Raw genomic sequence first — 23,078 nt, 5'->3', positions numbered from 1 at the left:
GGGAAGGGCAAGGTCCGTTATGCAATCGTTGCAGTTGACTACTTCATAAAGTGGGCTGAAGTAGAATCCTTGGCAACCATTACTAAGGCAAAAATAGAAGACTTCGTATGGAAGCACATCCTTTGCAGATTCGGCATTCCCAATGCGATAGTCACTGACAACGGGCGATAGTTCGACAACAATAAGTTCAGGATATTCTGCTCTAAGTTCAACATCAACTTATGTTTCCCCTCCCCAGCTCATCCCCAGTCTAATGGATAAGTTGAAGTGATCGGATCATATTTATATATATTTTTACTTCGAATTCACTCGTCTTTTCTTAGTTAGTTCCTTATATTTTTGAGCTGTTTACGTTATTTTTGTGAAACATCATCATATTTATGTTTTGTAGAAAGAATAAAGAAAAGAAATGAAAAAAAAAATAAAAATAAAGAAAGCTAAAGAAAAGGGAATCCAAGAGAGGACTGACATGGGAGAGAAGTGAGTCCACACGGGAGGGTGAAAAGAATAAAAGAAAGAAGGAGCTGGACACGTGAAGGAGTTAGAGCAAAAAAAAGAACGGTGAAAGAATCCAAGGGCAGCTGGAAAAAAAGGGAATAAAAGAATGGAAAGCAAAAGCATACGGGGGAGAAATAATCAGGAAAGGAGGGATCCAAAGAAAGATATACGAAAGAAGAAGAAAAAGGAGAATCCAAGGCGTGAAAGGGATAGAGGCGGGAGACAGAGAAGACTTGGAAAAGTGGGAAATAAAATAATAAGATAGGAGGAGAAAGCTGCCTGGGAGCAGCGGGGTGGAGAAAGGGAGCTGCCCTTTGGGCAGCTCGCAGAGACGCAGGAAGGAGAGAAGGTCAGAAAGGAGAGTAGCTGCCTTGGCAGCTGGGGGGGAAGAGACGTGGAGATACGGGGGTGGTGCAAAGAAGGTGAGGTCAGTGGGCAGCACAGAAAGGACGCTGCCCTTGGCAGCTGGCAGAACACGGAGAGCACCGCTGCCCTTGCAGCGTGTGCGCCAGAGAAGAACAGCTGCGGGATGATCAAGATTTTTCAGAAGGACCAGACATTTTTCAGAGGTGGTGAAGAAAGAAGAGAGTCGGAATGATCAAGATTAAACAAGTGCAAGAAGGGAGTGTTTACAAGAGGGAGCTCAAGTGTGTTGTGGAACAAAATTAACGCCTCTATAAAAAGAAGAAATCAAAGAGGCACTCCTCAGAAATTGAAGAGGCGTCCTCTCGCAAATCGAAGAGTCGGGGCTCCTTTCTCAAAAGCCGGAGTTTTTTCTCAAAAGAGAGGCTCCTTTCTCAAAAGTCGGATTCTTTTCTCAAAAGAGGCGTTTCATTTCTTAAAAGTTGGGCTTGCTCAGAAACCACGAGCCGAACCCCGGATTTCACAAGATCAATTTGTCCAGACGTGTTGTCACTCGTCACATGCAACCGGTAGCTTTGCGGAAATCACGGGCAGTTGGTCGAAGCACCAATTCAGAAATCAAAGAGGGAAATTCAACAGTCAAAGACACACTAGCTTTCTCAAAAGCTGGGCTTCAACCCACGGGCAAATCTTCTTTTCCTGATTTATCCGCACGTGTCACATGCTACCTCTACAATCGACGATGCTCAGAGCTCGATGCGCCGATTCTAGATATCAATGAAGAATCTGCTTTGCGGAAATCACGAATAGCTGGTCAAAAAAAAAAAAAAAAAAAAAAATTTATGGTGAAGTGGGAAAGCACGTTGCACTGTTCTTCTACTCGTGTCGGTAACCCTGGGTTAATTGAACAGTACCTCTACCAGCCATTAAGAAAATTCTTTAAATGTTAAACTTCATTGCAAAGTAGTCTCACTCAAAACTTCTTCATCTCCGAGAATGCATTCCAAAAGAATCCTCCTAAGTTACTCAGTGTTCCTCATTCCTTGGGATACTCTTGCGAACAACCCATTCAAAGCAAAAGTATTTCATATCATAAAGGTTGAAAGCAAGAGTATCTCATATCATGCATTCTCCATGTCCTTTTCCTTGTCTTTGTTCTTACCTGCAGGACATGGAGAAATTGCTCTCGAGTACTCGTCTTCCACTGCTGATGTACTTCCAAAGAAGCTGCCACATCTACCTGAAGAACAGATAAGGCAAGCGAAAATGATACCAACAGCATGTGGAGACAACGTACAGAAGAAACAAGCAGAGAAGAATGCAGCTTGCACAATCATCCCAGCGGAAGGAGTCCGAGCTGAGGAACTAGAGAAGCTGCCACATCTGCTTAGAGAACAAATAAGGAACTGCAACATTCCCAAAGAGCAAAGCTCCGCCGTACAATATCATCAAATCATCACTTGCAAGTAAAAAGCTAAGTGTCACCCCGTTCAAGAGGAAAGCTGTGGAAAGTCAACAAGCACGAACAATGATTACTTATTAGTTTTATTCATTATCTTTTATCGTAATTTTCAATTTTTCGTTTGCAATTTTTTTTTAATTAATTTTCTTGCGTACTTAACTGAATTATTTCTTTTCTTTGCAGGAACTTTTGGTTATTTCCACCCTTGAAGTTGATTGCAGAATTTTAGCTTGGGGGTCATCACTTGATTTTACTGCAAATTAGGGAAGTTTTCAGTCCAATTGCGTTATTTTGTTTCTTATTATTTATTTATTTTATTTTATTTTTTTTATTTGCATTATAGTGTTTTCTGACATTGGGGACAATGTCAAGTTTAAGTGTGGGGGTAGAAATCTCTAGAATTTCATTTGTTTCTGTGTAATTAGTTTTGTTTTCTTTAAAAAAAAAAATATTAAAAAAATTAAAAATTAAAAAAATTAAAAATTCAGAAAATTTAAAAATCCAAAAATATTGTCTTGTTTCCCTTATTGTTTTGAATTAGATTTTTATTAGTTTCCCAACCCAATGATATAATTGGATCAAATTTGAACCATGATCATCAAGAACTTAGTTAACATGTGTTTTGTGAAATTCCTAATTCTCTTGTTAGTTTTGTACATGTTTGATCATCTTTGAAAACCAAATGCACATAGCCTTGTTAATGTGAAACTAAAGCATGACTTAAAGCTTTATATGTGAATTTAGTGACCATATACATCCTATGTGAGTGTGAACACGGAAAATTCCTGAAACGAAAGAGACAAGAACAACGTGCACAAACAAAATATTTGTATTTGATGATTTTAGGTTACAATCTCTCTCTGTTTTGATCCTCTGATTCGATCTCCGTAAGGTGTTGATTTGTGGGATGTGCGATTGATCCAAGGGCCGTCGAGGCTTGATCTTGGATGAACGAGGATGAACGGATCTTCAAGGGCTTTTGAGCTTGATCTTGAAGAATGGTGATTGACGGATCTTCAAGGGCTTTTGGGCTTGATCTTGAAGAACAGTGATGAACGGATTTCCGAGGGCTTTTGGGCTTGAACTCGAAGAACAGTGACGAACGGATCTTCGAGAGCTTTTGGGCTTGAACGGATCTTCGAGGGCTTTTGGGCTTGATCTCGAAGAACAGTGATGAACGATGAACGCTTTCTTCAAGGGCCGTCAGGGCTTGGGCTTGAACTCGAAGAACAGTGACGAACGGATCTTCGAGAGCTTTTGGGCTTGAACTCGAAGAACAGTGACGAACGGATCTTCGAGAGCTTTTGGGCTTGAGCGGATCTTCAAGGGCTTTTGGGCTTGATCTCGAAGAACAGTGATGAACGATGAACGCTTTCTTCAAGGGGCCGTTGAGGCTTGGGCTTGAAGGTGGATGATTGTTGATCCAAAGGGCCGTAGGGGCTTGATCTTGGAAGAACGATGAACGAAGAACGCTTTCTTGATTCTTCGGGAACCTGGATGCTTGAGAGCTTCGGAGTTTCAGAGCTTCAGAGCTTCAAGAGTTTTGCCTAATGATTTTTTTTAGGTCCCTCAAAATGAATGAAATGGGCTTGTATTTATAGAATTTTCCAAGACCTAATTTTGAATATAATATCCCAGATGAAATAAGTCGTTTCTGCCAGGTGTTGACACGTGTCTTATTTGATGACTTTTCCAACTCATTTCAATTTTCGTTGAGTCACATGCTACGTGCAAAATTTATGCAATACATGAGCGTTGACACTTTGATTTATCGGTCAACATTTATTTACCGAAATTTCGATGTCTACAAATGCCCCCACTTCAAAGCACGTCGTATACATGTGATTGTCACGTGTAGGAGATGCGTTTTGAAGTCCCTTACTGTAGATGTCGATCCAAAGGCCGTCGAGGCTTGATCTTGAATTGGGCTGGAGATTTCTTCAAGGGCCGTTGAGGCTTGATCTTGAATTGGGCTTGAGATTTCTTCAAAGGCCGTTGAAGCTTGTTCTTGAACTTTTGTTTGAAATTTCTTCAAGGGCTGTCGAGGCTTGATCTTGAATTGGGCTTGAGATTTCTTCAAGGGCCGTTGAGGCTTGTTCTTGAACTTTTGTTTGGAATTTCTTCAAGGGCCGTCGAGGCTTGATCTTGAAGATTGAAATTGGGCCACAAGGAGCTTCATGTGGTAGATGATATTTGGCTTTGGTAGTGGATGAATCGGCACGTATTTTGTTGCGCTTGTTGACTTTCCACAACTTTGATCTTGAACTGGGTTGGAGGATTTTTTGGATTCCTCCAATTGTTGATTTTCCACAGCTTGTTTTTGAACTGGATTTGATTCAAATATGGTGAACGCTTGATCTTGAATCGGACTTGTGATTTCCTCAAGGGCCGTCGAGGCTTGATCTTGAATTTGGCCGGAAACTTCTTCAAGGGCCGTTGAGGCTTGATTCTTGAAGGTTGACTCGAACACATGGCAAGTAGGCACGAGATGAAGGTGACAACCTGTTTCTTTGTTCAATCTTTCTAATTCACACCTGAGCAGTTTGGTCAACGGTATGATCTTCAAGATTGATGGGCTTTTCTTCCAGTTGGTGACTTGATCTTTAAGGATTCGATTCAAGGGTGGTGAATCGGCACGTGCAGCCCACAACGCCTAGTAAGTCGACCCAAGAATTTGAGGGTCAAAACGAGTTCTTCATCTCAGACTCTTTCTGCCGAGTTGGCTGTGCATGCTGCATTCTTCTCTGCTTGTTTCTTCAGGCAGATATGACAGCTTCTCGAGTTCCTCAGTTCGGACTCCTTCTGCTGAGTTGACTGTGCAAACCGCATTCTTCTCTGCTTGTTCCTTCTGCACCTTGTCTCCACATGCTGCAAGGTATCATTTTCACTTGCCTTATCTGTTCTCCAGGCAGATGTGGCAGCTTCTTTGGAAGTACAGCAGCAGTGCGAAACGAGTACTCGAGAGCAGTGCTAAGTAGGCAATCAGGGAAGGGTTCCAAGCAGTCGGTTCCTTACCCGAGTTTGAGTGGAAGTTCCGGCATATTGTTTTCTTTATCCTTGTCTTTGTAGGTAAGAACAAGGACAAAGGAAAGGACAGAGAGAACGCATGATATGAGATACTCTTGCTTTCTACCCTGGTGATATGAGATACTTTTGCTTTGGAGTCATTGGCTTGCAGAGGTACCCCAAGGAATAAGGAACACTGAATGACTCGAGAGGTTTCGTTGGGAAAGCATTTTTGGAGATGAAGAAATGTTATGTATGTCTGCCTTACTATGTAGGGTGAAGGTAGACAGTTTATAGGAAGTTCTTTAATACTTGTAGAGGTACTATTCTTTCACTCGTGTCGACAACTAACGCGTGATTGAACAATAAAATTTCACGTGCTTTCTCCTTCACCGAAAATCTTCGACAAATTGCCCGTGATTTGCGCAAAGTTGAGTGTGCATATGACAGGTGATGACGAGGCTGAAAAGACTGGCGCCTCTTCGATATCTGGGATTGGCGCTTTAACAAATTGCCCGTGATTTCCGCAAAGCTGAGTTTGCGTGTGACGGGTGTTGACGCGTCTGGAAAAGCAAGATGCTTCTCCGATTTCTGAGCTTGCCTCTTCGATTTTTGAATGGCCTCTTCGAATTCTGAGCTCGCCTCTTCGATCTCTGAAATCCCGTCGAGTGCTGATTTTTTATAGAGGCATGCAGTTCGTTTCAAAGCACACTTGAATTTTCGCTTGTGAAAACTCCCCTCTTGCACTTCTAAGATCTTGATTTGTCCGATCTCTTCTTCCTTCAACACTTTGAAAATGTCTGGACCCTCCGACCGTCGTTTTGACTTGAATCTTGGTGAAGAGGCAGTCCCGCCTTCTCCAGACAACATATGGCGCCCATCCTTCATATCCCCTACTGGTCCTCTTACTGTTGGGGATTCGGTGATGAAGAATGATATGACCGCTGCGGTGGTGGCCCGGAACCTTGTCACTCCCAAAGATAACAGACTACTTTCCAGGCGGTCAGATGAGTTGGCTGTTAAGGAGTCCCTGGCTCTTAGTGTGCAGTGTGCGGGTTCTGTGTCCAACATGGCCCAACGCCTATTTGCTCGAACCCGTCAAGTTGAATCGTTGGCGGCTGAAGTGATGAGTCTCAAACAAGAGATCAGAGGGCTCAAGCATGAGAATAAACAGTTGCACAAGCTTGCACATAACTACGCCACAAACATGAAGAGGAAAATTGACCAGATGCAGGAATCTGATGGTCAGATTTTACTTGATCATCGGAGGTTTGTGGGTTTGTTCCAGCAGCATTTACCTTCGTCTTCTGGGGCTGTACCGACTGCTGAGGCTTCAAACAACCAACCTCCGACGCCTTCTCTTCCTGGAGCTCTGCCGAGTTGTGAGGCGCCACCTGATCGTCCTTGAATATCCCCTGTTGTAAATTTGATTTGATTTTTTTTTTTTTTTTTTAAGGTATGCATAGTGCAAATTTGTGTAAAATTTCCAGAAAAAAAATAAATAAAATGGACTTTATTTCTCTCGATGCATTTTTTTTTTTGTTGCTATATACATACATATATTATGTACATACACACCATATTATCATAACTTCATTTTCTTTTCTTTTCTTTTCTCCTTCTTTTCTTTTTTTTTTATTTTTTTTTTATTTTTTATTTTTATATAAATATATATATATATTTTTTTCTTTCTTTTTCTGCACATGGTGCCAGACGCACCATGAAACCCTTTTTTCTTATTTTTTGTATTATTTTCTGTTTCTTTAGTTGGTGCCCATGCACCCTTCCCTTTTTTTTCACGTGGTGCCAGATGCACCACCACCCTCTTTTTTTTTTTTTTTTTTTTTTTTTTTTTTTTGTGTATAAATTTGGGTGATGGGTAGAGGAACTTGCAGGGAGCGGAGCAAGGAGGCCGAGAAGATGGTGCTTCGAGCTTCATGACCGGCTAGTCGTTTGACGGCGGTCGTTGAAGTTTTTTGCTATCATGGTGGCCATAATGATGAGCTCGAGGGAGGCCAGGCGCTGCGGTGGAAGATGGGCAGAGAGGGCGGACGTGCAGATGTAGTAGGGGATCTTCCACGTGTTCAGCAACTCAACCGAGTCGCACAAGCTTAGACGACCTCAGCCTCTCGTCGATCCTCCCAATTTTCAAGCGTATCCGTTGTGGCGGAGACGGCAAGGATGAACTTGAAGGAATCTCTCAAGACACCCTATACTCCCCCAACGAGCTTAATCATCAGCAACCAACTGAGAAATGCATGTTCTACAAGTACTGCACCTGAGATCCAGGCTATCACACTAACTTTCCTCTGTGCTTGTAAGATTTTTTTTATTTTTATTGAATTGGAAAGTTGATGGCATAGACGAGTAACTGTGGAAGCATCAACACTGCAAACCTTTCGGCGGCCTCAGAAATCTTGGTGGTCTCTCCAACTAGCTCGAGAATAGGTGGGGGCCACACATAGATGGGGACCATGGCGCAAGCTGTCACTAGCAAAATGATCCACGATCGCTGTATGTACACCCCTAACATCCGGATCTGACCGGCACCGTATGCTTGCTGGACTGCATTTATCCTGTCCTCGCTGCCCACAGGAGCGCGCGGTGGTCTTGACGTATCGCACAAATGGCGAGACGAAGACGTGGTGTACGACAAGATAAAAGGCAAATCATACAAAAGGAGAAATTAAACCGACCCTTACAGGAAAGATATGAAGGATTTCGCAGTAAAAACTTGAACAAGACTATGTCCATAGGTCCATTAACCCTTGCCATTTCTTTTCCTGCACGTTTTATTCATCAACTGAAGTCCGACTCGCGGCGTCAAAGAACCCCATCAACATGGATTTGTACCCAGGCTGGTGATGCTGATGTAATGCTTCTCCCGCCGGACGCTTCAGCTACTTAAGAAGAGTTGTTCTGAACCCACTCCACCAGAGTGGAAACAACGAACCCTGTAGCAGTGCGTTTCTTGTCACTCCAAACAGGCCCGGCCATGTCAATATGCAGCCACTGAACTTTTTCATCAATGAACTGCTTCAAGAAGAGAGCAACAGTTATTGAACCACCTTGACGAGCACCGGTGTTGAGCATATCGGCTATTCCGGATTTCATTGATTCCCAATAACTCTCCTCCATTGGCAACCTCCAAAATTTCTCCCCACTGATTTCTGAAGCTGCAAACACCTCCTTCGCCAGGTCATCACTTGGTGTGAAGACACCTGCTATTGAGGGTCCAAAAGCAACTATGCAAGCGCCGGTTAAGGTTGCTAGGTCAACAATCTTATCAACACCTTGGTTACAAGCATATACCAATGTGTCAGCCAGAGTAAGTCTACCTTCAGCATCAGTGTTATTGACCTCAATTGTCTTTCCATTTGATGCTGTCACAATGTCTCCAGGCCTCATACCTGTTCCACTCATCATATTCTCGCAAGCTGCAACAATGAAATGAACCTCTACACCAGTTGGTTTGATTTGAGCAATGGCTTTTGCTGCACCTAATACGGCTGCTGAACCTCCCATATCAGATTTCATTTGTTCAATTGAACAGCCAGGCCCTGTCTTGATGTTGTAGCCACCGCTGTCAAAGGTAAGACCTTTACCAACCAACCCTAATTTGACCTTAGCAGGTCCGCCAGGGGGTTTGTAAATCAAGTGAATAAAATGCGAGGGATTTGTTGAGGCTGCGGCAACAGCCAAATAAGAACCCATTTTCAATTCTTTGCATTGCTCTTCATCTAATATGTTTGCAGAGAGCAGGCGAGCACCGCGAGCAGCGTAAGCGGAGGAGAGAGAGGAGTCGCGATGCGCCGACGAGGCTCGAATAGCTTTGGCCGCAAGCGATTCGTCGGACTGCAGTCGATGGTGCTTGCTTTGGACGAAGAAGGTGGAGACGGGAAGTTAGAGGTTGAAGGCGGCGTCGCTTTCTGCTCTGCCTAGGTTGGCAGCGGCGGATGAAGAGGGAGAGACCGAATTTGGGTGCCCTCTGGGTGCCCCAAATTTCTACAGAGACGAAGGGAAAGGGAGGAGAGATCCACGGGAGTCATGGCAATTTCAGATCTATGAGGATCGAACCGGGTTAAAGGTCGAGATCCCGCCGGAGATTGATCGGACTCAGAGGACCTCAGCATTTCCATGGGAGACATGAGAGAGAAGGACAACCAATTGCTCGCTGGAGCCATGTATTTGTATCTGACTAATAGACGTTTCGGGTTTGCTTTTTGTCAGTTTGTAATAAATCTGGTGACCCCTCTGTAAATCGAAGTTCTCTGACCAAAAGTATCAGCAATCTTCTTTGAACCGTCGTTGTCGACGGCGACAATTGCCTTCTTCTGATCGGAAGAGCTTTGAGTGGTGGTGACTCAAAGCGACAAAGCATTCGTCGTGCAGCTGGAGTTGCTGTGGTTGTCGTGGAGAGCTGCTCATGTTGTTGACGGTGCTGCTACAAGCGTCAAAGATGATGCTAGAAAGGGAGCTGGACTCGGATTTGGGTTAGTGGAATCCTGCTGCTTCTGCACTTTGTGGTACCCGACCCGACTCGAATCGGGCGAGATGAACGGGTTGAAGTGGTGGGTCAAGAGACGGAAGTTCACCACCTGGCATAAGAATGTCCTCAATCACACTATAATCGAAGACCCAGTTGGGATTCTGCGGCGGGGAACCCATGTTCTAATGCTTGCTGGAAATTCCGAATTTCTGGTGCAGTGATGAAGGCGAGAAAGAGAGGTAGAGTTTTCAGCAGCCTCCAAGTAACTCCTTGTAATTCTTCATCGCCACGGAAACCACTCTGTTGTACGGAATCGAAACCCACTGGTATGTACACCTCCGGCAGCTCGAGAACCTTCCTCAGTGGCATTCGAACTTCCTTCCTCAGCCGGTCCGTCACTTTGTACGTGTCATGGTCTTGCAAATCAACTTGAGCGTGGTCTGTGCGTTATGGGCCCAGGCCTGTTTTGGGCTTGTTGGTAAGGGAAATGGTGATTTGAGGTGTGTACGGACCGAGAGAGAACCAGGCTTGGACGTTGGACTCGACACAGGCTTGGGCCTGGTGTTGCTTTGGAGTCCATGGCGTTTTCTGCCTTCTTTTGTTGCTGCTCGAACTAGATATACATATATATATATATATATATACACATATATATATATCTCTCTTTTTTTTTTGTAATAAAATTGACTCTATTTAATAAAACACTTTTTTTTTTAATTTTGATGTGACTGAACTTGAAATTGAATATTTAAGCTGCCTACGTACCCTTCCAAAGAAAGAGATCAAGTCAAGACGTAGTTCAAATACATAGATATATATATTTTTTTTTTGTATTTTCTTTTGGTGGTGCCGTTTGCAGTTTCAACTCGTGCAGACAAGGAGCATTTGGTGCCGTGTTGCAGTTTCAGCTAGTGCAGGCAAGGAGCTTTGGGTTGTCGCATTTTATGCTCGTGCAGACCAGGAGCGTTGGTGTTGCCTTTTATGCTCGTGCAGACCAGGAGCATTGTGCCATGCAATTTAGGCTCGTGTAGGCGAGGAGCTTTGGTTCATGCAGTTTTAGGCTCGTGCGAACAAGGAGCATTGTGTCCTACAGTTTAGGCTCGTGCGGACAAGGAGCTTTTGTGAATTTTGTCAAGCAATCCGGGAGAGGCGTTCCTTACAATTTTCATAGCAAGGAGCTTTGACCGCGTGATTGAAGAAGTCTTCGGGCAAGAAGTCGCGCATCATGATGGGGACGGACGATCTTCGTGTCGAAGTTTCATCATCTTCAACACGTTCATGTTGCTTTGAAGGTTGACAAGAGCTGCTTTGCCCCCTTTCCGATTGGCGGACTTGTGGAGGAGACGTATGCTTCTTATGCAATTTCTTAGGAGTGACTTGAGTCCATCCTTCAACTTTGCTTGTCTTGGAGGATGCCCCCAGCGGTTGAGGTGAAAACTTTGAGTCGGAAGAGCCAAAAGTGAAGGTGGTATAGTTTGACTTCGCCACATCGTCAAGATCTAGCTCGATGATTCCTTTCTGAGCCAGCTTCATGATGAGATCTTTCAGCACGAAACATTTTTCTGTCGGATGACTGATGAAGCGGTGGAATTTACAGTACCTTGGACTGTCGGTGCGATTCATCTCTTCTGGCCGTTTGCACTCAGGCAAGCCGATCACCTTCTTTTCCAGCAAGTCTTCTAACATGGCAACCACATCAGAGTCGGGGAATGGATAAGTTTTCTCCTCAAGCTCCTTCAAAGTGTGTCTACGCATCTCTTGATCACGAAAAACTTCGGTTTGAATCGCCTTGCCTCGTGTGGATATTTTGACGGGAGATGTGTTGACCGTCATCGCTTCCTTGGTGGGTTTCCATGCAGCCTTTTCCACCTTTGTCCCAAGAACTTTGTCGTTCTTGTAGTCGGCGATCGGTTCTTTCTTCCCATGATGGGCGATGCTCAACTCCATGTCATGGGCGCGAGTGGCCAATTCCTCGAAAGTCCGTGGTTTAATGCCTTGAAGGATGTATTGCAAACCCCATTGCATGCCTTGGATGCACATCTCGATTGAAGAGGTTTCCGAGAGCCTGTCTTTACAGTCGAGGCTTAGAGTGCGCCATCTGTTGATGTAGTCAATGATGAAGGGAAATTTATGAGATTCTAGAATGGGATTTCATAATGACTATCATGCATATACAAATCAAATTTAATATACGAAAGCAGCGGAAGCATTTATAACAGATTATCAAAGCTATAGTCATGCAAATCCCCTTCAAGGTTCATAGGTTTATATATAATGCATCAAAACAATTTTTGGAATCAAGAACAAAGTGAAGGTTAGTCTTATACCTCTTGATCTAGACTTAAGACCAAGGATGGACCACCTCCAAGGCCTTTGCTCCTTGAAATCCTTGAGCCTAGCTTCCCTCCTTGCCTCCTCCACTTTGTTACAATGAGTGCTCCTAGGTTCTCTTCAAGTTCCCAAAGTAGGAAACCTCTAAAGATCCTCACCCACTAGTGTAGTGAGAAGGATGAAGGAATAACCAAAAGGGTGTAAGAGAGATTAGTAAAAACCCCCTTTGGTGGCCGGCTTTTGTGGTTCAAGAGAGCTATTTTCTTTTGCCTCTTTTGTTGTTCAAAACTCACAAAAAAAACCCTAATGAACTTTATCACTATAAAGTTCCTTATATAGACAAAAGAAAACCTAGTCAACACTTGACTAAATATCTCTCCAAAACCCACATAATATGGCCGGCCCTCTTGTGTTGTTTTTGGGCTTGGGGCTTTTATTATTTCAAGTCATCCAACGCTTGAATAAAAGCCCAATGGGTTTAGGCCCAATGGGCCTAATTAAACCCGAACGTTTCTTTAAGCCCAAAACGATCTTTATCGCTTTTATGATTTCTTTAGACTTTTCTAAATTAATCACAACACATAATTAATCCAATTAATTGTTTCCATCATCCATTAATTACTCACTACAATAGTGTTGTGGTGAACAATCTTTTAGGTTCTAATTAGCAAGGCAGTGAGGTGATTGGCATTAATCCAATTGCTTATATTTAATTCAATCACTTAGTGAATTAAAACCTCATTTTAATTCACCTTTCTTCTTTGACGACTACATCTAATCATCTAGAAGAACTCACAAGCTATGAGTGACATCTAACCATATGTCATAGCTACCCAAGCTAATGTAGAAGTTTATTCGGAGAACCTAGTCAGTTGGAATTACAATGTAATTCAATCCTTCTCTAATACAATACTCTCAATCACATCATTAGGGTATGGATATATCATGTCAAACCCCTAATGTGATTATTCCTTCTTATATGATCCAATTGAGTCGTTTAGGAACGCTTTCCTTTATTACGCTCGATACTTCGGCCGAAGATTCCCGAATCATATCTTAGAGTATTCTTCCTCTCTTATCGAGGATTAGAGATTCCTTGTTGCGCATACACTTGCCTTCATGACTAAGTGGCTTAACCCCAATTATGCCGTGGACACCCTCGAATGGGGAGACTTTGACATAATCAAAGATTAAGTACTTAACCACAAGACAACGACGATGCCTCAGGTCTAAGGATTACTTACATCTTTCCAACCATTAGAGTTACTTGCTTGACATGTGAGTAGACCTCCATGCAAGTACTCCCGTTCGATTGTGTTCAGTGAACTCATTCCCTTAATGAGCACCTACATACTTGTCTTAGTGTCACAACACGAATGGGATGAGACTTTCCATCCTTCCAATTGAAGCAAACATAGTATGTACCGGTCTACGCATTGTCAGTATCCCTCCGACAATCCAATGACCAGGAACCTTTTTGGACATCTGTTTATGTGAAGAAGGTCTCTGTAGTCTAACATCATTAGATTACTTCTTCAATCGATCCATTGTCCATGGATTCACTATTCAGGACATATTTCGTTTATTGAGATAGTCCTAATTAGTATCTTTGCCATTTGATGTATAAGAATCATCCATACATCGATTCATTTGTCCTGAAAGATTTCTTCCAAAGATTGACTTTCAGGGCATATTTCCAACAAATGACTGGCTCATCCTTCCACTGTTTTGTGCTCGTTAGCTCTAGCATGCTCACAGTGCGGCGGGTGCTGTAGAAGCGGTTGAGGAATTCCCGCTCCAATTGCTCCCAGCTGTTGATGGACTCAGGCTCTAGGTCCGTGTACCACTCAAAGGCATTTCCTTTCAGCGAGCGCACAAACTGCTTGGCGAGGTAGTCTCCCTCCGTCCCTGCGTTGTTGCAAGTTTCAACGAAATGTGCAACGTGCTGCTTTGGGTTTCCTTTTCCATCAAACTGCATGAACTTTGGTGGTTGATAACCCCTTGGCATCCTTAGGGCATCAATCTTCTTGGAATAGGGCTTCGAGTAGAACAAAGAGGTATGTGAGCTCCCTTCGTACTGTGCCTTGATGGTGTTGGTGATCATCTCCTGCAGCTGCTGGATAGAAAGAGATCCCATGAGTGCCGCTGCTTGGTCTGGCTCCGGCTTCCCATCGATTTTCTTCACCGGGGGTTCTTCGTCTCCGCCAGCTCCTCCCTTTAGTGGATCATCCTCTGGGTCGGGTTTATCGCCGTCCTGCACCTCCAGTCGGTTGACTAGTGCTGCAATTTGCAAGTCTTTTTCTTCCACAGTTCGGGTTAGCCTTGCGATTGCTTCATTCATTTGAGCCAGCTGCTCATCGATTGAAGTTGCTCCAATAGTCATGACTTGCATGGCTGAACTGTCGCTTGAATCGGCATCGGAGAGCATGGATTCGGAGTATTTCCTTGGGCTTTCCCCCCTTGGTGCCCTTAGTGAGGCTAAGGTGATCAAAGGCTCGTGCCTTGGGTGCTTTTGTTCCCTTGACAGAGTTGATGCAGAGGTGGAAGAGGCGGCAGAAGTAGCTCTTGCCATGCTTCGAGTCGTGATGCCTAAAGTGACACCTCTTGCGACGAGGGCGCTCTTGTTCTTTGCGCCAGCTGTGGGAACAGTTTGAGCCTTCCTTGAAGCCATTAATTTTGGAAGTGTGCTCGAATTTCTTGAACGGAGAAAGAGATGAGAGGTAGAGATTGTCCCACCGGGCGTGCCAATTTGTGAACACGGAAAATTCCTGAAACGAAAGAGACAAGAACAACGTGCACAAACAAAATATTTGTATTTGATGATTTTAGGTTACAATCTCTCTCTGTTTTGATCCTCTGATTCGATCTCCGTAAGGTGTTGATTTGTGGGATGTGCGATTGATCCAAGGGTCGTCGAGGCTTGATCTTGGATGAACGAGGATGAACGGATCTTCAAGGGCTTTTGAGATTGATCTTGAAGAATGGTGATTGACGGATCTTCAAGGGCTTTTGGGCTTGATCTTGAAGAACAGTGATGAACGGATTTCCGAGGGCTTTTGGGCTTGAACTCGAAGAACAGTGACGAACGGATCTTCGAGAGCTTTTGGGCTTGAACGGATCTTCGAGGGCTTTTGGGCTTGATCTCGAAGAACAGTGATGAACGATGAACGCTTTCTTCAAGGGCCGTCAGGGCTTGGGCTTGAACTCGAAGAACAGTGACGAACGGATCTTCGAGAGCTTTTGGGCTTGAACTCGAAGAACAGTGACGAACGGATCTTCGAGAGCTTTTGGGCTTGAACGGATCTTCAAGGGCTTTTGGGCTTGATCTCGAAGAACAGTGATGAACGATGAACGCTTTCTTCAAGGGGCCGTTGAGGCTTGGGCTTGAAGGTGGATGATTGTTGATCCAAAGGGCCGTCGGGGCTTGATCTTGGAAGAACGATGAACGAAGAACGCTTTCTTGATTCTTCGGGAACTTGGATGCTTGAGAGCTTCGGAGTTTCAGAGCTTCAGAGCTTCAAGAGTTTTGCCTAATGATTTTTTTTAGGTCCCTCAAAATGAATGAAATGGGCTTGTATTTATAGAATTTTCCAAGACCTAATTTTGAATATAATATCCCAGATGAAATAAGTCGTTTCTGCCAGGTGTTGACACGTGTCTTATTTGATGACTTTTCCAACTCATTTCAATTTTCGTTGAGTCACATGCTACGTGCAAAATTTATGCAATACATGAGCGTTGACACTTTGATTTATCGGTCAACATTTATTTACCGAAATTTCGATGTCTACAGTGAGTTTTTGAGCCTATTGAAAGTGTGTGCATTTTTCATACACTCCTATTCTTTCATGTGTGATGAACTTATGTGAGATACATCTCTAGAACTTGCGTAACGATCTTTCGAAATGTTTGTCATCGATTGCATGAACTTGGAAATGATAGAGGCATTAGGTTTACCACTATGGCCCAAATAACTATGTTTCCTAAAGAAAAATGATATCATTAGATTGCCAATTTGAGCCGTGTATGTTGAGCCTTTTATTTCTTATCACCAGATATGTCTACCCTTATGCCTGAAACATTTTTTCTTACCCTTTCCAAGCAAGCTAGTGAGCAATGCGAGATTGTCTTATGAGAAACGTTTGTGAAGTACTTTGAAGGTGTTTGGCAAAAGAATAAGTGTGGGGGCATTTCATGTTTGTATTTAGTTGTGAAAAAAAAAAAAAAAAAAAAAAAAAAAAAAAAGAAAGATTGTATACAAAGAAAATAAAAAGTTTTTAAAGTTTCAGTTTAAGGGTGTGGTTGGAGGTGCGAGAAGAATCGCGGGAAAGCTTGAGTTCTTATAAATCTAAACAAAAGAATTGCTTGCAATGTAGCTTGGAACTTGTGTTTTCCTATTCTTCCGTTTCAATAACCCTATTCCTAAGCCTCATTACATCCAATAAAAGTCCTCTTGATTTAAGTTTTGCAATTATGACTGTGGAGAAGTGATCTTTATGCAAGCTTATGGTAGAACTTTCACATTTGATTCTTTGAGCGAAACACATTAAAACTAAACACATGTGTGATTGAGTGCATATCCCGTGAGAAGGTTGCTAGTTTGCATATGATGATTTTAAAAATAAAAACTTAAAATTGCATTAGCATGGCTATCTCACACACTACACTTCAAGGATGATTTAAAGATTACTGCTAATATTTGAATTAGGAATTTGAACTTGGATTAACTTGTTTGGTGCTAGCTATGGTTCTTGATGATTTGTTTTCTTGAATGAAATTCTATGAGGGTCACATAGAGGGAAGCTAATGTTTTTCATGTTATTACTTTTTCATGTTTTCTTTGTTTTGCTCGAGGACTAGCAAAAGTTAAGTGTGGGGGTATTTGATCGGATCATATTTATATATATTTTTACTTCGAATTCACTCGTCTTTTCTTAGTTAGTTCCTTATATTTTTGAGCTATTTACGTTATTTTTGTGAAACATCATCATATTCATGTTTTGTAGAAAGAATAAAGAAAAGAAATGAAAAAAAAAATAAAAATAAAGAAAGCTAAAGAAAAGGGAATCCAAGAGAGGACTGACGTGGGAGAGAAGTGAGTCCACACGGGAGGGTGAAAAGAATAAAAGAAAGAAGGAGCTGGACACGTGAAGGAGTTAGAGCAAAAAAAAGAACGGTGAAAGAATCCAAGGGCAGCTGGAAAAAAAGGGAATAAAAGAATCGAAAGCAAAAGCATACGGGGGAGAAATAATCAGGAAAGGAGGGATCCAAAGAAAGATATACGAAAGAAGAAGAAAAAGGAGAATCCAAGGCGTGAAAGGGATAGAGGCGGGAGACAGAGAAGACTTGGAAAAGTGGGAAATAAAATAATAAGATAGGAGGAGAAAGCTGCCTGGGAGCAGCGGGGTGGAGAAAGGGAGCTGCCCTTTGGGCAGCTCGCAGAGACGCAGGAAGGAGAGAAGGTTAGAAAGGAGAGTAGCTGCCTTGGCAGCTGGGGGGGGAAGAGACGTGGAGATACGGGGGTGGTGCAAAGAAGGTGAGGTCAGTGGGCAGCACGGAAAGGACGCTGCCCTTGGCAGCTGGCAGAACACGGAGAGCACCGCTGCCCTTGCAGCGTGTGCGCCAGAGAAGAACAACTGCGGGAAGAGGAGAGGTCAGAGTCAGTACGGGACAGCAAGAATAAGGAGGGCAGTGAGAAATCGGAGGGCAGCAGAAACCGAGGGGCAGACTGGCACTGAAGCACTCTTTCCTCTTTCGGTTAAATCTTTCCAAACTTCTATTTTATTTTTGTTTTAATAATGTGTAATTAAATTTATTTTGGCTAGAGTTTAATTCAAAGCCATGAATATATTTGTAATATGAATTGATTACCTTCGGTTGTGATTTCATAAGTTGTGATTTCAATTTACTTATCCGTTCGTATAAAAACTGATTTGTGTATGTTGGTTGAGAGTGCACGCTTAATTTACATGCATGAATTTGATGCTAGAATATAAGTGAATTTCACCTAATTGTTATGAACTTATTTTCACAAGTAGTAAAGGTTGCTAGTCACAATCACGTTAAGTAAATTCTTGGCAAGAGTATCATGCTTTTCATAGTTACGAATGCCTCGTCAATGCTTATAGTTTTCACAAAGTTTAATGATCTTTGATTGTATCTCTATTGTGCTTTTCACGTAGGGGACTTTTGAAGAATGTTTTGAATTGTTGTATGCGTTTTCCCGTCCAATTCAATAACTTAAGGAAAACTTGAAGATTAAAAAAAGTGCTGTTCACGGTTAATCTGGAGTATTGAAAGAACAATTTATTGAAAGAACAACTGAAAATCAATTTAGGTTGCTTATGTGTCATGTGTGGAGAAGAACCCTCTAGCTAGTCCGTCATTTATCATTTTACCTTAATTTTATGTTTTTGTCAATTCTGTAATTTATTTAAGTTTAATTTACTTCTAGTCAAAACCAAACACCCTTCCATTATTAAATTATATTATTTAGTTAGTTTTCATTATTGTTAGTCTTTCAATTCGATTTCCGTCAATTTCAGTTCCTAGTGTTTAATTTGATTATTTTCATTATTTTGAGTCATCCTAAGTGTGTTTCGAGTTATTAGAGTTTTTAGCCTAGTTTTGTGTCCTTGAGTCTTGTTTAATATTTTTAAATTAATTTAGAATAGATTAGCAATCCCTCCTAATCCCCGGCCTAGAACGATACCCTACTTACATCTATACTACAACTGTCAAAAAGAGGGTTTAATTTGTGTGTCAAGTAATTCTCGCATCATGAAGCCATAAACAAAATAATCAAGCGCACTTTAAAAACCAGCTTGGACAAGGCTAAAGGATGTTGGCCAAAATTTGTATGCCAGGTCCGTTGGTCATACCGCACTTCGTATTAGACTTTAACAAGAGAAACTCCATTCTCACTTAGTTTTGGTACAGAGGCAGTTGTCCCATTTGAGCTTGAGCAAGCAACATTCTGAGTCCAAGACTACGTGCAAAGCAAAAATGACAAACAACTTACCCTCAACTTAGATCTAGTCGAGGAACACAGAAACCAGGCTCACTTGAGGAATGTCACCTACAAGCAGCGCATCTCCAACTACTATGACTTAAGGGTCAAACCTCGCTCTTTCAAAGTGGTGGACTGGGTACTAAAGAAAAGATTACTCTGCGACAGAGTCCCGAGTGAAGGAACACTTAGTCTAAACTAGGATGGACCGTTTGAAGTTATTGGCATCAGTCGCCCTGGCTCGTACAAGCTCAGAAGCTCCGATGGCAAGACCCTCGGCCACCCATGGAATGTTAATCACTTGAAGTACTATTACAAGTAAACTCACATTGTACAAGTGTTAGGCTTCAGCCGTTCGGCATCCTATGTAATGGAGACCATTTGGCATGAAGTCAATAAAGAGGTGATTTAGACAACTCAGTCCTAATTCCCTTACATTCCTAGCAATGAAACACTCGGGTTCAAAGCTTCAACATGAATGCTCCCAACAGGAAATAAAGTCTAAGTATATGTTAACAAGACTACACAAATAAACGAACAGCTCCACGGTATATTCGTTCAATCTTACCCAAGTTATGGCTTATATCTAAACAAAGGATTTGCTCAAACATAGCCAAGCATTCATCAATGATAGTACAAATACTTGGCAATTAACATCAAACTATACGGCGCAAAGTCGTAAACATCCATAAATAAAAAGCTCTTAGGCTTATAACATGGCACATGCCACACAAACAACAAACTCGTACATCCAGAGTACATGCAGAAAAAGAGGGCACTATGAGTCATCCTCATCTGAGGCCGAACCCCTGACAATATCACTCTGCGTTTCAACCCCATCGCTATCACCACCATCCTCAACATCTCCAGGACCATCCTCACTCTCCTGAGACTGCTCACCTATACTAGTCTCATTATCAGAGTCATCTTCACTACTAGGATCAACTGCGAGGACCAAAGTTTCACCTTTTTATCAGTACTCATGCATCTCATCACGGTACTTTCGGATAATACTTCCATTGTCGTAACGCTCAAGGATAGCCATCCATTTCCTTTTCTCAAAATTAGCCGCCCGGATGCAGTGAGGTCTAAAGGCATCGTGAAAGGATAGGGAACCTAAGAATTCATGCACGGCAGCGTTCCTCTTAATTAGGATACTCCTCTTTAGCCCAGAAACCTCAACCAAGGCACTTTCCAACTCCACTTTAACCTTTGAAACCTCGAGGATAGTTGTGTCCAACTATTTCTTAGTCGCTTCCAATTGTTTCTTGAGCCTCACGTTCTCACCATTTCGCCTCTTCAAACTTTCAAATTTTTGATCCTTGAGGCGCATGGCATCAGCCAAAGCTGTGCTCGTTTTTCTGGCGTCATTCACAAGCTGCTTATTTTCTGGCATCATTCACAAGAGTCATTCACAAGCCTTGTATCACTCGACCTCTCGTAATCTGTCATCGTACTCGGTCATGACCTACATGACAAGATGATCATAACTGCCAGGAAAAAGAGGGGAGAAAGTAAAGAAATGACAGAGTAACACTTACATAAGAAGATAGCCTCATCATCCGGTCACAATCTGATTCATTCTCTTCTAGCAGCTCGCCAAGCTCGTCAACAGTGGATCGACGTCCTTCCAAGGAATTATTGACATACCTAAAACTACTTGGTTGCATGGCAACCTTCAAGTCTTTCCAATGGATGCTGCCAACCTCTTCCTTGTACTTCTTCTTACGACTGGAGCTAGGGTCACCTTCTTGGTCAGTAGACTCCATGGTTGGAGGAAAGATGGGATTGATAGTAGGAATATGAGGCAACAGTTGTCTCTCCTCCCCTTCAACTATGGCAGCAACACACACGATGGCCTCAGCTTCAGCTTTCTTTAAGGCAACAATCTTGAAGACCTCCTCTTGCGACTTGGATTTAGGTACTGGCCTCACTCGGAGCTTACGAGCTCCCTTGTGAAACAAAATGTCGTATACGGGAACTAACATGGGTGCTTTCCCTTTCTTAGTGCTAGCCTCCCCATTCTTGCTCACCTTCTCCACTGAACAAGGAAGACAAAAGGAATACAATTTTATATAAATAAATAAAAAAGCTTCATCAATGGGATTGAAGTGCAAACCTCAAAAGCTTCACACACTCTTGATCAAGATAGTGTGAAGCAAAATCAACTTATGGTGCCAACAAAGCTTTATCAATGGAGGGCAACTACAATTCTCAAAAGCTTCACACACTCTTGATCAAGACACTGTGAAGCAAAATCAATTTATGGTGCCAACAAAAGCTTCAACATAAAAGCTTCACCCAGTGTGAAGCAAAATCAATTTATGGTGCCAACAAAAGCTTCAACACAAAAGCTTCAACACAAAAGCTTCACCTACAAAGCTTCAACACAAAAGCTTCAACACAAAAGCTTCACCTACAAAGCTTCAACACCAAAGCTTCACCTACAAAGCTTTATCCTACAAAGCTTCACCCTACAAAGCTTCACCATACAAAGCTTCACCCACAAAGCTATTAAACTAAACATGGTAAATACCAATATTAAACTAAACATGGTAAATTTGATAGGATTAAAAGCACACCACAAAGTAGCACACAAATGTCCTATTGATTTTCCTTATTAAAGCTAAGATTTGTCAATTGTAGCATATGAAAATAAGGGTCTTTCCCGCAGAAGATTGTTTTATCTAACTACTTAAAATGTCACAAAAACTGGGCTGCTGTCCATACTGACCATCCACCGAAAAATAATTATTAGACTGACTTACGCTTATCTAAAGTTTACGAATTTTATATGACAATACTAGACACACAGAGCTACACTCACACAAATTTTTGGGATTTTTGGAGTTGATTTTCTATTTAAATTAAATTGAACAAAAACAGGACAGAAACAAATTTTAAATAGTTCATAAATTAAGAAAAACGAGTTAGGGGAATTGCTATCCACCACCAAATAATCATGCAAACATGTTATGTTTCATTCAAATTCCTTTTATTTCTGGATGAAGATGCTCAAGTTGGCTCAATGTTAGAACTCAACCTATTACTCTTTCTTACGTAGTATGTTAAGAGAATGGCGTTTTCAACTTAATTTAGTCCCTAGCATGTAATCTAGAATGGCGTGTTCATAGATTTAACAAGTAGAAATCATTAAGAACAAAAAGAGTTTGAGTCATCACAAGGCATCGTAAGTACTGGCGTTGTCTTACTTATCCTAGAAATTGGTTCACATGTTAATCGCAATTAACAAGTACTACTCTAGAATATATGTGGGTCCTCATTCGACAAGGGCAGGCACACACATATTCGTAGCATTAGAATCCTAGATATGCTTACTACGTATGCATCCATAGAAAACAAATAAAGAATTCATCAATGAGACAAGTAGTGAACCAATTTTCATCCATTCATAAAAGTAATTCAACGAAATGTCATAACAAAATTGCAATCATATTCGGGGCTTCAAAACAGCCCCTAACTACTAAAAATTTAGTTACACACAATCCTTAAGTTAAAACAAAAGATAGACATGAGTTTGAGAAGATAGAACCGAAAGAAATCGACTGAGGCCTCCTCCCCCCTTCCTTCCTTCCCCAATGCTGCTTTTAAACCCGTTCTTGCTGCATCATTTTCTTCTCCTTAACTCACCCACTAATAGCCATTTAGTGATGACAATAAGTGAGAGGAAATGTGGTAAAACAATTGTAACACTTTAGGTAGCCTTTATGCCAAGTACTCCCTCTTAATCCTCATTTTTAATTCCATTTCCTCTGATATTTGAATAGGTGTCAGCTGACTTGTTCTTGGCTGCATCAGTTTTGGCTGCTAGTTTTATTGGATTTATTGCCTTCAATGCAGTTACAAACTGCTCAACGTCTTGGAAACCTTTCAGTGTTAAAATGGCCATAACTTCTTCT

At 42.1% G+C, this 23,078-nt stretch overlaps 1 protein-coding gene across 1 annotated transcript; it reads right to left on the bottom strand.

The window, feature by feature from the left end:
- Positions 1–7,987: 7,987 nt before the first annotated feature.
- On the bottom strand, positions 7,988–9,997 carry LOC126595481 (leucine aminopeptidase 2, chloroplastic-like). The gene is made up of 2 exons (XM_050261761.1): positions 9,860–9,997; positions 7,988–9,184 (listed from the first exon to the last, which is right to left on the bottom strand). Exons 1-2 carry the CDS (start codon positions 9,995–9,997, stop codon positions 8,234–8,236), a joined length of 1,089 nt encoding a protein of 362 aa, XP_050117718.1. The 3' UTR covers positions 7,988–8,233.
- Positions 9,998–23,078: the final 13,081 nt, after the last annotated feature.

Source organism: Malus sylvestris, chromosome 13 (assembly GCF_916048215.2).
Source record: "Malus sylvestris chromosome 13, drMalSylv7.2, whole genome shotgun sequence".
NCBI lineage: Eukaryota > Viridiplantae > Streptophyta > Magnoliopsida > Rosales > Rosaceae > Malus > Malus sylvestris.
This window is presented reverse-complemented; position numbering and strand designations above follow the sequence as displayed.

Excerpts from the sequence above, each read along its gene's own strand:
- LOC126595481 (XM_050261761.1), bottom strand. The coding sequence starts at position 9,997 with ATGGGTTCCCCGCCGCAGAATCCCAACTGGGTCTTCGATTATAGTGTG. Across the intron at positions 9,185-9,859 it reads CCCGATTCGAGTCGGGTCGG|TCCGACGAATCGCTTGCGGC; the intron begins GTACCACAAAGT and ends CATCGACTGCAG.